The sequence below is a fragment of the Aspergillus brasiliensis genome (assembly GCF_001889945.1).
Source record: "Aspergillus brasiliensis CBS 101740 unplaced genomic scaffold ASPBRscaffold_5, whole genome shotgun sequence".
Classification (NCBI taxonomy): Eukaryota; Fungi; Ascomycota; class Eurotiomycetes; order Eurotiales; family Aspergillaceae; genus Aspergillus; species Aspergillus brasiliensis.
The window spans coordinates 1,969,113-1,984,844 of NW_027137446.1; the positions used below are offsets into that span (position 1 = coordinate 1,969,113).

General features: G+C 49.9%; 6 protein-coding genes across 6 annotated transcripts; 2 read left to right on the top strand and 4 right to left on the bottom strand.

Annotated features, from left to right (window-relative positions):
- Nucleotides 1–5,232: 5,232 nt before the first annotated feature.
- On the bottom strand, nt 5,233–5,863 carry ASPBRDRAFT_42747 (uncharacterized protein). The gene has a single exon (XM_067624861.1). It carries the CDS (start codon nt 5,823–5,825, stop codon nt 5,667–5,669), a length of 159 nt encoding a protein of 52 aa, XP_067480216.1. The 5' UTR covers nt 5,826–5,863; the 3' UTR covers nt 5,233–5,666.
- Nucleotides 5,864–6,907: 1,044 nt separating this feature from the next.
- On the top strand, nt 6,908–7,740 carry ASPBRDRAFT_561346 (uncharacterized protein). The gene is made up of 4 exons (XM_067627499.1): nt 6,908–7,129; nt 7,199–7,273; nt 7,331–7,401; nt 7,525–7,740. The coding sequence occupies exons 1-4, from the start codon at nt 6,993–6,995 to the stop codon at nt 7,554–7,556; spliced, it is 315 nt and encodes a 104-aa protein (XP_067480217.1). The 5' UTR covers nt 6,908–6,992; the 3' UTR covers nt 7,557–7,740.
- Nucleotides 7,741–7,913: 173 nt separating this feature from the next.
- Nucleotides 7,914–8,553, bottom strand: ASPBRDRAFT_123312 (uncharacterized protein; the record flags this gene model as incomplete). Its single annotated transcript, XM_067617587.1, has 3 exons — nt 7,914–8,022; nt 8,316–8,430; nt 8,505–8,553. The coding sequence occupies 3 exons, from the start codon at nt 8,551–8,553 to the stop codon at nt 7,914–7,916; spliced, it is 273 nt and encodes a 90-aa protein (XP_067480218.1).
- Nucleotides 8,554–9,245: 692 nt separating this feature from the next.
- Nucleotides 9,246–10,673, top strand: ASPBRDRAFT_54744 (pyruvate dehydrogenase (acetyl-transferring) subunit E1 alpha; the record flags this gene model as incomplete). The annotated part of the gene is made up of 4 exons (XM_067627286.1): nt 9,246–9,365; nt 9,444–9,577; nt 9,649–10,103; nt 10,168–10,673. The coding sequence occupies 4 exons, from the start codon at nt 9,246–9,248 to the stop codon at nt 10,671–10,673; spliced, it is 1,215 nt and encodes a 404-aa protein (XP_067480219.1).
- A 729-nt stretch (nt 10,674–11,402) lies between these two features.
- On the bottom strand, nt 11,403–13,390 carry ASPBRDRAFT_42752 (uncharacterized protein). Its single transcript, XM_067624862.1, has one exon. The coding sequence runs from the start codon at nt 13,238–13,240 to the stop codon at nt 11,558–11,560; it is 1,683 nt and encodes a 560-aa protein (XP_067480220.1). The 5' UTR covers nt 13,241–13,390; the 3' UTR covers nt 11,403–11,557.
- Nucleotides 13,391–13,678: 288 nt separating this feature from the next.
- ASPBRDRAFT_151634 (mitochondrial 37S ribosomal protein uS4m) lies at nt 13,679–15,565 on the bottom strand. Its single transcript, XM_067619329.1, has 3 exons — nt 15,469–15,565; nt 14,915–15,388; nt 13,679–14,837 (listed from the first exon to the last, which is right to left on the bottom strand). The coding sequence occupies exons 1-3, from the start codon at nt 15,502–15,504 to the stop codon at nt 13,938–13,940; spliced, it is 1,410 nt and encodes a 469-aa protein (XP_067480221.1). The 5' UTR covers nt 15,505–15,565; the 3' UTR covers nt 13,679–13,937.
- Between the last annotated feature and the right edge of the window lie 167 nt (nt 15,566–15,732).

Below are 15,732 nucleotides of genomic sequence, written 5' to 3' on the forward strand. Positions count from 1 at the left end.
ATGGAACTTGGAGCTCACTAAACCACGCAGTGGGGCCGATCCAGGGACTGGATACATTCAGGTCGCAAAAGGACGGAGTCTCGGTACGGGTAAACCTACGGTATCTGAAGTTACTACCCCTGAAATGCTGGAAATACTTCCCTCCTCGGACTAACGTTTCAGAGAATGCGAACAAGTAGTATAGAAAAAAAAAAAAAACACCATAGGTACGACTACTCTCCCTGTTAGGAAGGCGTGAGGTCATCGTGGCTGCACAATGTAGTCAGATATGAGCTGAGAATTCTCCATATGCTGAAGTTATATCAACTATCTATCTCACAGATAACTTAACTATTAACTCGAGCCTGAATGATACGGAGACCCGTCATTTTCCCACCCCCTTACATCCCTGGGAAAATGGTCCATCCAGTCAAATGCTTCAGTGCTAATGCCCTACACGGAGCTTGGATATATCTTTTGCATCAGTCGGCTGCCAATTATCGGAGATTTCTTTCTTCATTGCCATCGTCATCACCATCACCATCGGCCCAGCCACACTGAGGCTTTGGCTTCTGCAGGCTCCGACCTCCACTGCCGATTATTGAAGGCTGCCTGTCAGCTGTGGATAATGAACGGCGTTTGGGTGGACTTCGCCCTTCAACAAGTGTCCATGAGTAGGCAAAGAAGATAATACACGTAGAGGTCGGTTGTGTCTATTGAGAATCATATATAGCGATCCTCGTTGGAGCCCGGCAATGGATATCCGATAGGCTGGTGCTTTTGCACAATCCAGCAACGATTGGCCTTAATTTCGGTACTCGACTGTCGATCCCCGAGCGTTTGCTGTCATGGCGAGGAAGTAAATCGAAGTTCCATTAGACGCTGTAGGCTAAGAGCAAGCGGAAAGTCCGGTCAGGCATGTTTCTCCTGAGCTTCTAGGTCGGCGGTGTTGTAATCCCCTTTATCCATTGAAGCAATGAGTCCCAACTGGATACGTAAGCGGCAAGCGGTACAGCTGCATATCAACGGGATCCCCACCGTGGAAGATTTCCACCCGAAAGGTTAGTTTGTCTGGGCGGGTCGCTCCCTTCCCCTTCCAGCGTTCCCTGGGACGGCACTATACTCGCTTGGGATTAAGTCCACTTGGTCACAATCGCTATTGACTACTGAGTATTGAAAGTATTGAGACGCTTTGGGCTTAACTTGCTCCGGAGAAACGGAGGTAACGGGGAGCACACCACACGAACAATGAAGCAGCACGTCCTCTGGTGTATCCATCCAATATCCATACTCTTATGCGCCAGGGGCCACAGAGCGGGGATTCTTCTGACTGATGATCATCAATATGACCGACCATCGTGCTGTTTGCCTGAGGGAAGGTGCGCGCTGAAGTCCAAAATATGTGTTTGTGGAGGAACCGTGGTGCTGGTGGCGGTTCTCCCCACTTGCGCCCGATCGGAACTCGCAGCTCGGTACGGAGTAAGGTAAGCAAAACACCCAGAGTTACATCGTCTCGTCCCTTCTCGTATCATCACCTGGATAATACGCAGCATCAGGCAGTCACAATATAGAAAAAAAATAAAAGGTTTCTCGCTAGTGCAAACTGTGTTGCCAGTTGCCACTACGTCGCACAGCCATAGAATGGCTTATGAAGCATTGTACTAGACGTATCTTCACTCCCTAGTGAAGCCCTCTGCAGTCTACGCCTGGAAACCGATGCGACTATTGAACGGGACCCAAAGATTCAGCCCCCAGTCAGCAAGATCCAAGAGAAACCCAAGGGAAGAAGCAACACGGTGACTCTTACCCTCTGTAACTCTATTTCACGGGGTCGGATGATCAGCCTAGGGTTCGCGCCGTAATAGAGGATTCTCTGGTCCAGGCTAAGGAGCATAAGGCTTTCTGGGGATTGCCGGTGTTTAGACATGAGCAACCTGGCTTCTTGACGGGTGTCATCCTTTTCTGAACACGGCTGCCACTTCCGAAGTTGCCTCCAAGGCCACAGTCGATACGTTTATCGATGTGGCGATATGATCCTACTAGTCCATAGCGACCAAATAGTCGAAATGACAGACTACAGACAGACGGGTTCCAATCACGGAGGCAACCTCGGTATATTAGCTTAATACGCCATATTAAGAGCATTGTGCACCACCATCATTTCTAAAGCTGATTGCCTCAAAACTGAGTTAACTACATTCCTCCATCCGATTGGTTGCTCAATTAATTCGATACCATGGTCAACACCTCGACACTTGGAACCATCGCCCTTTTTCTTCGCTTTTTCCATTATTCTTCTCAACCATGGAACCGCGATCAGTGGCAAGAAGGGCAAGCAAATCCGAGCCAACCACACCGCGATCACGTTCCACAGCAATCAATTTTGGGCGCTGTCAGATTCAGATGACGGCACAGTTCGCATGTGCACTGTGGAATGATATTTACTTACATGGTACCTACAGATCTGAGGACGATCCGGCCACAATTGGCTGTTGGATATGACTACCCGCATCCCGTGTTACCTCAGCAATAAATAATGATGCAAGATCACATAACTTCCCAACAGGAACCCCAACATTACTCACTAGTTTTCAGGAACTATCGCCATGATATGCAGAAGAATACATTGGCCCCATAATCATGCACGGGTATTGGGGTCGGTGATGAGAGGCGCCCTCACCTGTCAGTGTCCAAAACCCCTAGATTATTATCCTGACTCTCCACTGTCATGGCGCTCGACTGGTCAATTATCCGCCTTATGGCTTCAACGGCTAGGGTCATATCTTGAAATGGGACCAGTCGGACAAAGAACGGCTTTAATACATGTTGTATTGGGCCAATCTGCAAATTGATGGTTAATACGGAGTATTATCTGCTACTCTATCCGGCATAGTACGGGGTATGACTACGGGCGCGACCATGCTGGAAAGAGCAAGCCCGACACATTGCAATATGTGCAGTAAAATAACCATTTGCACCAAGACATGACGGTGTCTGCTAGTCATTTTCATTCTGGTTTCTTTCGGCCCCTAAGTAATTAGTCAGAGCTGAAGTAGCCCACTGTATGAAGAAAACAGCAATGCCGGGGGGCGGGTAGTAATAGTGTCTCTGTTGTTGAATATATCCCTTGAAACAATCGTGAAACCACCTCACCAACATCCAACTTTGGGGCAGAACCTAGCCAAGTTCACCAATTGAAACCGCCATTTCCAACATGCTATCCAAGCCCCCTTCCCCTTATGGTCAGATTGGCCAAATGACACGGTACAAACATACACACACACAAAGTACCTACTTTACTTCCACCGACGCAGGCACCTGCGGGATTTGCTTTTAGGTGTGGTCTGATCACCTCCGTCCTCATTGTCAGGCAACACGAAGGTAGCCACCGTAGATAGATAGATAGATACAGTAGGGACTACTGCAAAGTAGCGCATTCGATTCCTTGGAAATTATGCGACTGGTCATGCCCGATGTGCACTGAGTTTGTGATATGTAAAACTCCCTTCCCCCCAGCAGCGCCACTACAAGGCAATTCTCCATACTTTACCTTTCTTTTTCCCACTTTCAATTTCTGCAAATGTCCAATGACCTGCATCCCTTCAATCAATTAAACCTGCATACAGTAGGCACGGACGCTTCATTTTTCAGTTCCTGCTCCTGGTTCCCATTTCCCGGAATGCTCCCGACACTTACTGGATAGTTACTTACTGGTAGTACTCGTCTTACCCCGAGTGCGGCCCATCATCCCCGATATATCCAATGCAGGCTTGCAGCATTGACACCCGCACTGTCCATCTTTTGACGCAAGGTCCGTACTCCGGTACTTCCTTTCAACTTACTGTCTGTTTCCCCCCCTCTCACCTTCAAATTCCCCCATAGTTATAGCTTGTATTTTTAAAGTAGGTGGAAACTCCGACGATCTTCCGTAGATAAGTCCATTCCTCCGGCGTTTGATGATCCCAGGATCGGGATTGTCGCTGACTTACCGTGGTTCGAGCACAAGATAGACTACTATAACCTTGCCGTGCATTTCGGTGTACCCCGTAGGGTAGACCACTAAGTATCTACCCCGTATGGATATGTCTGAAGGTGCCAATTCTAAGCATTGATTGGCGGATCAATAAAACCCTAATATTGATTCTAGATTCTCAACACCAATCAAAATAACCTCGATTCCTATAATCCCCGTCTTTGTCAGCGGCACTGGACAATCCCATCCCATCCACCCATCTATCCCCACTGTGTGTGTCTGGGTGGATTGTCGTAAAAAAGAGACACGGGAAGGAAACATAAGTACATACTGTTATCAGGACGTACGTACGTCATTATTAGAGGAGGATCCTGGTTTTCGAGACTCGAGTTGTCGGACTAAGTTGTTAGACTCGAAGTTACTTTGATAGATGTCGGGGTTGGGTGGTGGCACAATATTCGGGCCCGCTTTCCGTCTAGGTAAGTAACCAAGTACCGTAGACTACTTACTTGCTGAGTGTAGTAGTCGCAGAGATAACTTGAATGGGTTAGAGGTTGCTGCTGTCAGGTGTCGATCATGAGCGGCTTATCTGGTTAATGTTATTGTGTGGTTAGGATTGTTCGGTCAGCACTTTACTTATGTTTTGCTTGTTTGTGGGATCGTTTACTTGCTCGTACGCAGGATTGGGTGATTTTCTTGTATCTTGCTATGGGGGAGTCTTGGGTATCACCGACTTTGTCTACCTACGTGGCTTTTGTTTGTTTACCTCTAAATCTCGCTTCTTACTGGATTGGATAGTTTGTAGTTGGAGGTAAATGGTAGGAACTGGAAAAGGGCACATGCACCATCGTAGTAATGGACACATATGCTAGATCATAGCATTAATTTGAAATTCCCATGACAATACCATTATGGTGCGACTAAATACTCGGAGGAGCCGATACTGTCACAGATCTAAGTCGTCCAGATATTCGCGGGCATCAACATATTGAAACTTGCGGTTGTCCACTTACTAAGTGTATAATCTCCATCTAATAGTACTTTGAAATTATAACAGAGCATAAGTAACTCAAGGGATCAACATTCCGCCGCAAATAGTCCAGTCATGAGCATGGACTGTATGAACGTCTACATTCTAATGGCCTTCATACCTGCTCACTTTCTCCAATTTGCCTCTAATTACACCTCTTACTACACAGACAACCATAATAGAAGACTTCGGATATAATAATGTATCTATATTTCAATTTCGCAATTTCATGCCATAACGTAATAATAAAGACATGCGCCTACTCAATAACACAGCTTCATCCTCAGCAGAGCCATCATCCTTAATGTGCCAAGCTTAACCCCTCAATGTTTTTGATATCATATTCGCTTAGCAGGCTTCTCATCCATTCTTCCATCAATCAACTTGAACTCTCCAGTGCATTAATACCCTTTAAGCTGTGTACATTGCTGGTCCAATTCAGAGGCCTCTTTCAATTAGACCGCGCAACCTTTCTGCGCCTGGACCCCATAACACAGATGTTTCGCATATTTGATTGCATTTCTACATCTCAGACTAAATAGCCCGACTTGTCCCGCTTGAATTCAGGATGCTGCACTGCTTTCTCGCATAAAGGTCCGCTTGTGCGAGATAATGTCCGTAATTTTGCTCCGGGTAGTAAGGGATAGATGAATGTGCCAGTACGACCCACAATATGTTGTGCACCTATGTATGTGATTTATGTAGGAAATAAGGGGTATTTGAGCGACCCAATGTACGTTTCCAATCTCCAGATGAGATTGTAAAAGGTAATAGTGCTGTGGTACAAACTAGGACCGTCAAGGTTCGCAGAATTGATGATATATGAAGGGATTCCTCTGACATGTTAGAAGTCAAAGTATATCAATCTTCGAGCAGTTTTTTGGTGCAGCCCAGTGATTGATGCCTGCTTAATTGCGCATTGTAGACCACTTTTGTTCGCACTATTGGCTTCTATGAAGCCTGGTCATGTCTATGGCGCTAAGTCTATGTCTTAGGTAATAAGCAGAATTTGACTTGTGACAATGTAACATTGACTGATGACAAGACTAAGTAAGTTTTATCTTAGCCTAACAAAACTCTCTTAAGAGACATTTTGCCCCATGGGCTGCCTAGGGTTGGGGGTAACAATGTTAGTCGTCTCCAGATCCAGGCCACAATGAGAATGAGAAACTGACCCCGCAGTCTCCGACAATTAACCTGGGCTATCCCATATGCAAATTGTTTTTTTTTACCACTATTGAAACCACATAATGGAAATCATGATCTCCTTAGCCCAGTGCAGTCACCGTTCACCCATTCCATCGGTTTTCCAGGGCAATAGTAACCGACTATGGCACCCCCCGCCTGGTACACAAAAGCCCAGACATGCAGGACATAGTCAATGTGACGCCAACACCACCATCCATGCATAATACCTGCAATAAATATCGATGATGTTGTGCAAGGCGAATTACAAATCCTCCAAGGCTTCGGTGAACTTGTGTCACCTTTACCCATCATACAAAGAAACATTGAAAACATCCCAACTTTTCTTTTTCGCTGTGTGGTATTTCACCGATACAAAACCCCTAACAAAGCCATTGTAACATACCAAGCGCAATTTCACCCGCTAAACAAACTTTATCAGCAAGAGAAACACCCCACTACATCGAACAGAGTTCACAGCTCCCAGAACACGACAAATGGGAAAATAGCCTCTGGCTTTCTAGAACACTTTAGAAGTTTAAAAAACCATTTAGGGTTGGTATCCGAGTCAGAGGGAGAGAAACTATCGTCGGACACGGATCCAGAAAAGGCAGTATGTCCTTTTTTTTCCTCCCTTCCGCTCAACTCAATTCCCTCAATGCTACTATGGGGTCTTTTCCCCCTTCGGAGTATGGAAATGATAAAGAAACAAGTTTTAAAATTACAAATCACAGTAATATAATCCTGGTAATGTAAGCATGATACATTGCTACTTCGTGACTTCCTCTCCCAACGCCGCTCCAGTTGGGGTCAAGACCACAGACCATGATCTACACATCTGCATCCATCTCACCCGCTGACCCAAAATCTGGAATTCCGGGTCAAACAACTAACACTGGACGGGATGGCCCCCAAAAGATATACTTACGCAATTTCCCCGTGTATGCACTCAGCCCTGCTAGGTACGCCTTGCTCCCTCCCTCTCTCTCCCTGATTCTGAGAATGGCTTAGTATTGTTACTGGTTACACAGGAAAGCAACTAGCGCCGATGGGAAGGTCTCCAGTGTCCACGGAACTCTGGGAAACCCATCCATTTTCCTAGGCCGGTAACGAACCATCTCCGTGCGTCAAGTAATATATTTACTAATTTGCGTCAACTTCAGCTTAGTTACTATCCACTTTCTCTCGCCACGTTTCGCAAGGAAGTCGGTCCCGTCTTGGGCTGAGTTACGCAGTAGGTTGCTGCCGTCTTTCGCTAGGTAGAAACTAGTCCGTCTATTCCTTTTGGTGTCTCGGATCTGAGGTTTGATCTACTGTACGGATTGCATCCTGGGCTGATTTTGTGTCTATCTTCTAGATGTATACTTATGTGAACTAATTATATATTAGCACTGCCACATAGGATACAGATTTGTGTCCGTCAGACGCCCTTCTGCGCTGTGCTAGTAGTAGTCTTTCAATTCTCTACCTACTTAGACGGCGTTTTCGCCCCATGTCGAGATACTGATGCTGACGGTATGCAGCCAGAACATTTTCCATGTACATACTCTGTTTTGGGGGGCGCATTCATCAATATCTGCTTTATTACGTGAAAGCTACCAGTCGCATATGCCTTCTCGACGCCGCAATCGAGCCCACAATGATCGGAGATCTCGGGCCGTTGATGCTTCGCTACAGTGGGCTCTATCATGATCGCCTCGTTCCGCGCACGGAGCAGTTGAGATCATATATCTCTTCTGGACTTGACTACAGGTAGTATGACATCAGTCCCAAGCCTGACCAGCTCCCTCCGTATTCTAAATTCTCACCGACCGCGTATATGTTGGGGCGTCGGCTACCGCGGGAGTCCCAAGACCTTGCTAAGCTCCCGCAGGATTCCTATCGTGGGCCGGATCTTACAAGCGTTCATGCAGATAGGTATTCTAGGGTATCCGAATCCTTGCGCGTATATCTGTTGGGTTATCAGGCCATTCTTGTTGGCTGCTGTCAATCACGATGTCAGCCTGTTGTGCAGCTTCCTGGGCCGTTGCATATGGCTGAGCAGCACGTGGCGCGAAGGACTGGCCCCAACCTGGGTTTTACAGGAATCGTATTGTAAGTATACCAACATGGAGATGGCTTCTAGGTATATCTGGCCCCAGCTAACACCGCCATGGTGTAGTCGTAGTGAGCGTGGCTTTGGCAAACCCGCGTACATGGGGCCAGAATTGTATCCATGGCGATGCAGTGTCTGTTCCAGGTGGTGTAGGACAGGCGAAGCTGTCTGGAGAGCCTGAGCCAGTTAAAGGCTTCGTCTCACCCACTTTTGCATTTGGAGGGCAGAGTCCAAAGATAGACGCGGTGAGCCACTGTGCTTATCGGATATAAATCCTAGCCTTGAAACCATATGCTCGGACTTTTGGCGGCATGAGCTTAATAGCAGCTTAAAGTGCGGTGGTCAAGTGCTGATGCAGTAGCAATTTTTTGAAAGCTGCTTCATGTTGAGACAGTAGAGTTGGTGCACACATTAACATGTTATCTCGCATGTTGCTATTCCATCTTGAGGACGTGACCGCCTTTGCTCACCCAACGCTGACACAAGCTCGGAAAGACACGGAACCAGTTCTGCCTAAGGCTAAGAGTCGGTCTGGCCAGTGATCGGGTGAACAAAGGCCCGATAAACAGCGAGGGAGTGATGTGGTTGGTTGGTCGTGGGCGATCAGAGGGCCCGTTCACCGTTACGAGCTCAATGGCGCAATTGACAAGCTCAATTGATGGAAGAAAGATGAGCCTGTGTATTGATAGCTGTAGAAGAGAGAGACAATCGAGAGAATAAGTGAATTGAGGCCAGGAGAAGAATAAAAGAAGCAGCAGTGGTGAAAAGAAGGGTGTTTGTGTGGTTTGCACGGGGGTCTACACCGGACGGCCCCGAAGGGAAGGGAAGCGGGCTTAGATAAGCCGCCTGCCGAATTCCGACTAGCCGCAGGGGAAAGTTTGTTCCCAACATCTCCGTTGAGGAAGTTGAAGATAACAGAATCTCCCTTCCTCTCCTCCAGCTCCTCTATACCCTCCCCGGTTGGACCCTCCCTCTCGTCCATCATGTTGTTCCGCGCTGCGGTCCGTCAGTCCGCGCCCTTGAGGCGTCAGGCTCTCACTCCTCTTGCCCGTCGCTCCGTCACCACCGACGCCGCCTCGTCGCATGCTGAAAATGTCCCCCAGGTTCGTTGAGAGCTCCCTGGATATCCCGGATTGACCTCCGCAATGACCCTTGCTAATGCGATTCCCATTCATCTATAGGAGGATGACAAGCCCTTCACCGTCCGCCTCTCCGACGAGAGTTTCGAGACCTACGAGATCGACCCTCCCCCGTACACACTGGAGATCACCAAGAAGGAGCTCAAGCAGATGTACTACGACATGGTTTCGATGAGGTATGGCCACCGTTTGGCCCTTTGCTTTTTTACCCTCACAACCGCTACGCAGATTCTAATTCATCGATCAGACGTATGGAGATGGCCGCCGACCGTCTTTACAAGGAGAAGAAGATCAGAGGTTTCTGCCACTTGTCTACCGGTCAGGAAGCCGTCGCCACCGGTATCGAGCACGCTATCACCCGCGACGACAAGGTCATCACTGCTTACCGTTGCCACGGTTTCGCCATGATGCGCGGTGGTACCGTCCGCTCCATCATCGGTGAGCTGCTCGGTCGCCGTGAGGGTATCGCCTACGGAAAGGGTGGTTCCATGCACATGTTCGCCCCCAACTTCTACGGTGGTAACGGTATCGTCGGTGCTCAGGTCCCCGTCGGTGCTGGTCTCGCTTTCGCCCAGCAGTACAACGAGGAGCCCACCACCAGTATCGTCCTCTACGGTGACGGTGCCTCCAACCAGGGTCAGGTCTTCGAGGCCTTCAACATGGCCAAGCTGTGGAGCCTCCCCGTTCTGTTCGGTTGTGAGAGTAAGTCATCTTCACTCCTCCGCCACTCTCTCCCAACACAGGCGTGCTAATTCTTCTCCGCTAGACAACAAGTACGGTATGGGTACCTCCGCCGCTCGTTCCTCCGCCTTGACCGAGTACTACAAGCGTGGTCAGTACATCCCTGGTATCAAGGTCAACGGCATGGACGTCCTGGCCACCAAGGCCGCCGTCAAGTACGGCAAGGACTGGGCCGTCGCCGGCAACGGACCCCTGGTCTACGAGTACGTCACCTACCGTTACGGTGGTCACTCCATGTCCGACCCCGGTACCACCTACCGTAGCCGTGAGGAGATCCAGCGCATGCGCAGCACCAACGACCCCATTGCGGGTCTCAAGCAGAAGATCCTCGACTGGAACGTCTGCTCCGAGGACGAGCTCAAGTCCCTCGACAAGGCCGCTCGTGCCCACGTCGACGAGGAGGTCGCCATCGCTGAGAAGATGCCCGTCCCCGAGAACACCTCCCGTATTCTCTTCGAGGACATCTACGTCCGTGGCTCCGAGCCCAAGTGGATGCGTGGTCGCACTGTCGACGAGACCTTCTACTACTAGATATACCCATAACCATTCAAATCCGAATCTAGATATGTTTTCATAAAACAAAGGCTCCCTATTTTCCAGTGTGAAGAAACGAAGCTCAGTTGGAAGAACAACTCTGGATGATGATGACAAGGCAAGGAGAGAAAAGAAAAAAAGAAAGAGAAGGAGAAAGGAGGAGCGAGTGAGGGAAGGTCAACCTTTTTTGTTTCCTTGTTGAAAGAAAAAAGTTTAGACCGCGCACACACATCACACACCAGACCATTTGGGATTGGCAGGCTCCTACCTACTACTTACTACTACGCAAAGGCATCCATACCATGGATATGTTTACTATGTAATTTAGCCCGGGAAATTTGTCTGTTTTTTAGTATTTATATTTTTTGCATTACCCCCAAACTTTATCTTGTTACCATCCTCTATCGTACTAATCCTGTAAAGCGTTAAGTTGGGGAATATTTTATACTCGGAGATAGTTTACATGTCTATCGATAGTGTTGAGTAGATGTTTTCTACTAGTAGTATGGAATTCAGAAGGAGTGGAAGTATAGGAAGGTGTATATATTGATTCCCCGGAAGGTCATAGTGAATATATGAAAATGAACAGAAAGAAAATATGAAATGAGAAGGGAAAGGATGTCGCTAACAGTCAACCAGTCACGTCATAGACTCGCACTGAAGCAATGAATAAAGTATAAAGTATAAGAAAAGAAGAGAGGTAAATAAAAGAGATAGAATATAAGATAGTCGACATACTCGTCCATGGGTATCATCTGGTACAAAAAAGGACGCACAAATATTTGAACAGAAAGCTAGAGGATATAAGTGGAATATGAGAGGGAAGAAGAAGATAAGAAAGACGAGAGCGAAAAGATGGATGAGAGATGTAGAAAGGGTCCTCAAGCAGGCTCTTGTCTCAACATCTCGAGAATCATTTCCTGCGTCCGCTGCACCGAGTCCAATTTCTCTTCAAGCGTGGCGCGATCTTTCTCCAACTCGGCTCGCACTTCGGCGCGCATTTCCTGCCGAAGTTCATCTTTGAGTTTGTTGATGAAGTCGGATGATAGGTTCGTGAGTCCGGTTTGTGCGACGGAGGCAGGAGGAGGGGGGCTATTGCTTGTTGTATCGAGTTCCACTGGCTGAGCGTCCCGGCTCTGTTTGCGAGCACGGGATCTGGAGGGCGACGTCGGTTTCTCGGGCGCAGATGAGGTAGGTTTGGTATGAACCGAGTCGAGGTGACGGTTCAGTTTTCCCAGTGTCTCCAGCATAGCGCTCATCATGGAATTATCCGTCCCTGGAGGCGGGTTACTTGCAGCAGCAGCAGTTGTGGATGGCGGGACACTAATCGCCGGTGACGGGGTCTGCAGTCCCTGATTCGAAAACATATTGTCGAACCCTGGGGGTAGTCGCACCGTACTCTGCGAAACAGGAGTCACAGGTCCAGGATGGTGCTGGTTGACAGTAGGAAGCGGGCTTGTTGTGCCCTTCCATTCATCACTAGGACTCATGGTCCACGTGTCCCATGGCCGGTCTTTTCTCTTCCTCGGCTTTCGCGAATCGCGCTTCTCGATCCGCCGTGCCTCTGCATCCTCCCACCTCCGCCATGTAGGAATCCATGCGTCCACTGCTGCCCGCCACCGGGGGTTCGACAGGTCTTCGCTCGCGTCCGCCCCTTTGTCGCGCTGCTCATCGAGGAACTTCATCCGCTGTTTCGTGACCAACTCCACTTTACGACGCACCGAATGCCACGAGTATGGGTGACCCTGGTCCTGGGTGAACTCTTCTGTCACAGTCATCCACCATTTACAGAGATTACTGCGCTGTCCGAATTCACTTGCATGCCGGTTGCAGATATTGAATAGCGAGACCTCTTCCAGGGTCGTTAACCGTTTCCCATGCTTGCGCGACCTATCGCTGTTTGGTGCGCCATCGGGATCTTCGTCGTGGTCTTCCGTTGGATAGGGTCTAACAACGCTGGCCGCTGCAGCATGGAGTGCGGCTCGATTAGCCGCCGTGCCGTTGGGCATTATCCCGGCGGTAGTCGTAGGTCTATGTCCGGACTGTCGGGAAAGATTCGCTCCCTGGGGTATATTGTCAGGCGATGTGCTGTAATCGGGATCTGCGAGAGCGTCGGCGTGGGTGGGGTCGCGCGCACTGGGATCCGTATGGTCACTTGCTTCGCTTTCGAGCGCCTCAGCCAGCGGTTGTTGGGATCGCGAATCGATGACGGCTGGTCCACGTTGGCGCGTTTGCGGACGTGCTGGTTGGTGGTTGTGTTGATGGGAATGGGGATGAGGATGGGAGAGAGGAGTTTGCGGCTGCGGCTGCGGCTGCGGTGGTGTTTGGGATGACTGCGGCGACGGGTGTTGTTGCTGATGTTGCTGGTGTTGCTGTTGCTGGGCGATGCGCAGATTTGAAGACGATAAGGTGGGAAGAGGTGTTGCGCGCGAAATCATGGAGGGGAGCCATCGTAACCCAGGCACTTGTAGAGAGGATTGAGTGGTGGAGGAGGGGGAGTCGATGCGAGGTCCAGAAGAGGCGTCGGCGTTGGTCGTGGAGCCATGCCAGGGATACATTGGCATGGTCTGTGATACGGGTCTGTCTGTGCGACTGACGGGGTAAGAGGACAGAAAATTGATCGGAGCAGAATGATGGGAATGAAGCAGCAGCAGTGGACGCACTGCCGGCGTGCTGGAGATTGAAGAGTAAGAACGAGGAGTAGGAAAGTCGAGGTCGAAGTCGAAATCGAAATGAAAATTGCTCGGTCGGATTTGCAATTTCGAGGGCTGACAGGCGAAAAGCCCCCGCCGATCGGGGCCCGGCGTGTAATTTTCAGCTGACGGTAAGCCGACCAGCACGGGTACTTCCCTTTTTGGAATGTATATATACACAAATACATCCATCATACAATATCCAGTCAAGATGCTGGACCAAAAGATCATACGCAAACTATCCCAAGTATCGGACTGTACAGTGTGAAGATCATCGTATGAAGTGAGGATATATTTCATTGGTGATTTACAATTGTGCTCATCCAGCTCCAACACCGCTGCAACATGATATTGACCCTCTCCTATCAACAGAGGACCAGACAGATAGATATAGAGATACACGGTGAGCACACCGACAAATGCAGAGAAAGATCTAAGAGAAACAGCCAAACCAGCGACCCAGTAATACAATAAGACTGTGGAACATGCCCGCAGAACAGCGAAGATAAACCCAAAGAAACAAAAACAGATGAGGGGCAACTAATTAGTACAAGCATTTCTCATGCGTCTACCGCCGTCTCAGGTACCAGTGGAATGCTAGCGCTCCGGTGGAAAGGGAGAAGGGCGAAGGCACCTCCGACAAGCCCGGACGAACCACTGGGTGACGCAGGTACACGGCCGCACAAGCCTTAGGGTGCACCTCCAGGTAGCGAGGGATCGTGGCAAAGGCGCCCATGAAGTCCCGCGGCCGCCAGGGCGTAGCGTACGGCTTCGAATGGTCAATCGGGTTATCACGCATCTGGATAAGGGCACGACGAAGAATCTGGAACTCCTCATCCGTCAACTCGGATGTATCCACCTCCTGTTCGGGGTTCTCAGCAGCCTGGCGGAACGCCTCGGACAGCTTATCGCCAGGCTGGGTTTCGCTGTCTGCCTCAGAAGCGGCCTTGGTGTCGGTGGCCGTGTCGGAATTGGCAGGCGTGGTATCCTGTCTTTCCCTGTGGTTCCTCTTCTTCGATTTCTCTGCCTTCTTGGCCTTGAGCAGCAGAGTCAGCTCGGAAAACTGAGCCTCCAGGTTGTCGGTGAGGACGCTCGAATCGGAGCGAGACAGCACGCGACGAACGGCCTTCTGGAACCCACGAAGTTCCTGCTTCCGCTTGGCGGGAAGCACCGACTTGCTGTCGGCCATGATGTTCTTGGCCTGAGACAGCATAGCCTGCAAGGTCTGGCGTGGGGACTGGACCTTTTGCTTATCCTCCTCCTTGGCCTCGCCCTCCTCCTTGGCTTCCTCCGCTTCCTGGGCCTGCTTCTCGGCCTCCTTCTCAGCCTCCTTCTGAGCCTCCTTCTCAGCAACACGGCCCGCGCGCCGGTCGTACTTGTCCTTCGGAGCACCGGTGGCAAACATGACACGATCGGGTTCGACCTGGAAGAGATCACCGGGGTTGAGCAAATAACCGGGGTATCTCATCTACCAAAAGTAATGGGTCAGCTTTGACTGGCATTGCCCAAATGGCAAGGACCATAGAACGTCCTGGACACACTCACCTTCTTTCCATTGACCGTGACCGCTCCGTGAATGACGAATTGCCGCGCCTGCCTCGTACTGCTGGCGAACATAGCCCGGAAGACGGCCACGTCCAGCCGGCGCTCCAGGGGAGCAAAAGTCGCCTGTGTATAGGGAAAAGGCCGGTTCAGTTGTTCAAGCTCGAGTTTCTCGAGTGCTGAGCTTCGAGCCTGCTTCCCTGGGTCCGGTTTCGGCTCGACACCCTGACCACGACCGGCGGACAAGGCAGAACCATCATCTTTGGCCAGTTTGGCGGGATCCATGGGCATCACACTGCGAATGCGGGGAGAAAACATGCGCGCCCACTGCTTCTCGGAGACTTGTTCGCCATGATATCCACGGGCTATCGACTTGGCATCCCATTTTTGCTGGAAATGGGTGCGGAACATGGGGTTCTTGACGGAAAACCGCTTCAGGTTATATAGGTTCCATTTGCTCCATGATTGCCGGACTTTCTAAGCAAAGCATAAGAGTTAGCAATTGCGGCGAGATGAGCACGGAGACAGAGCAAGAAAAAAGACAGAGATGTCCTTACCGGCTTGCTCAGATGCTGGGTCGCCCTGTTCCTCATGATGGCGAGATGGGCAGGAAATGGCCTGCTAGCAGATGTCTTCTTGTCTGTCTCGCTGCCCGTCGGCCTCTTTTCCCATGCATTCCCGGCCGCCCAAAACTTCGCAAAGGCACGTGATGTAAATCACGTGCGAGATCAAGACGGTATGCCGTCTTTCTCAGGCACCAAGAGCCTTGAATAACATCTGTCTCTGATTGGCGGAACCAGCCTCGCTTACGATTAGCGTTC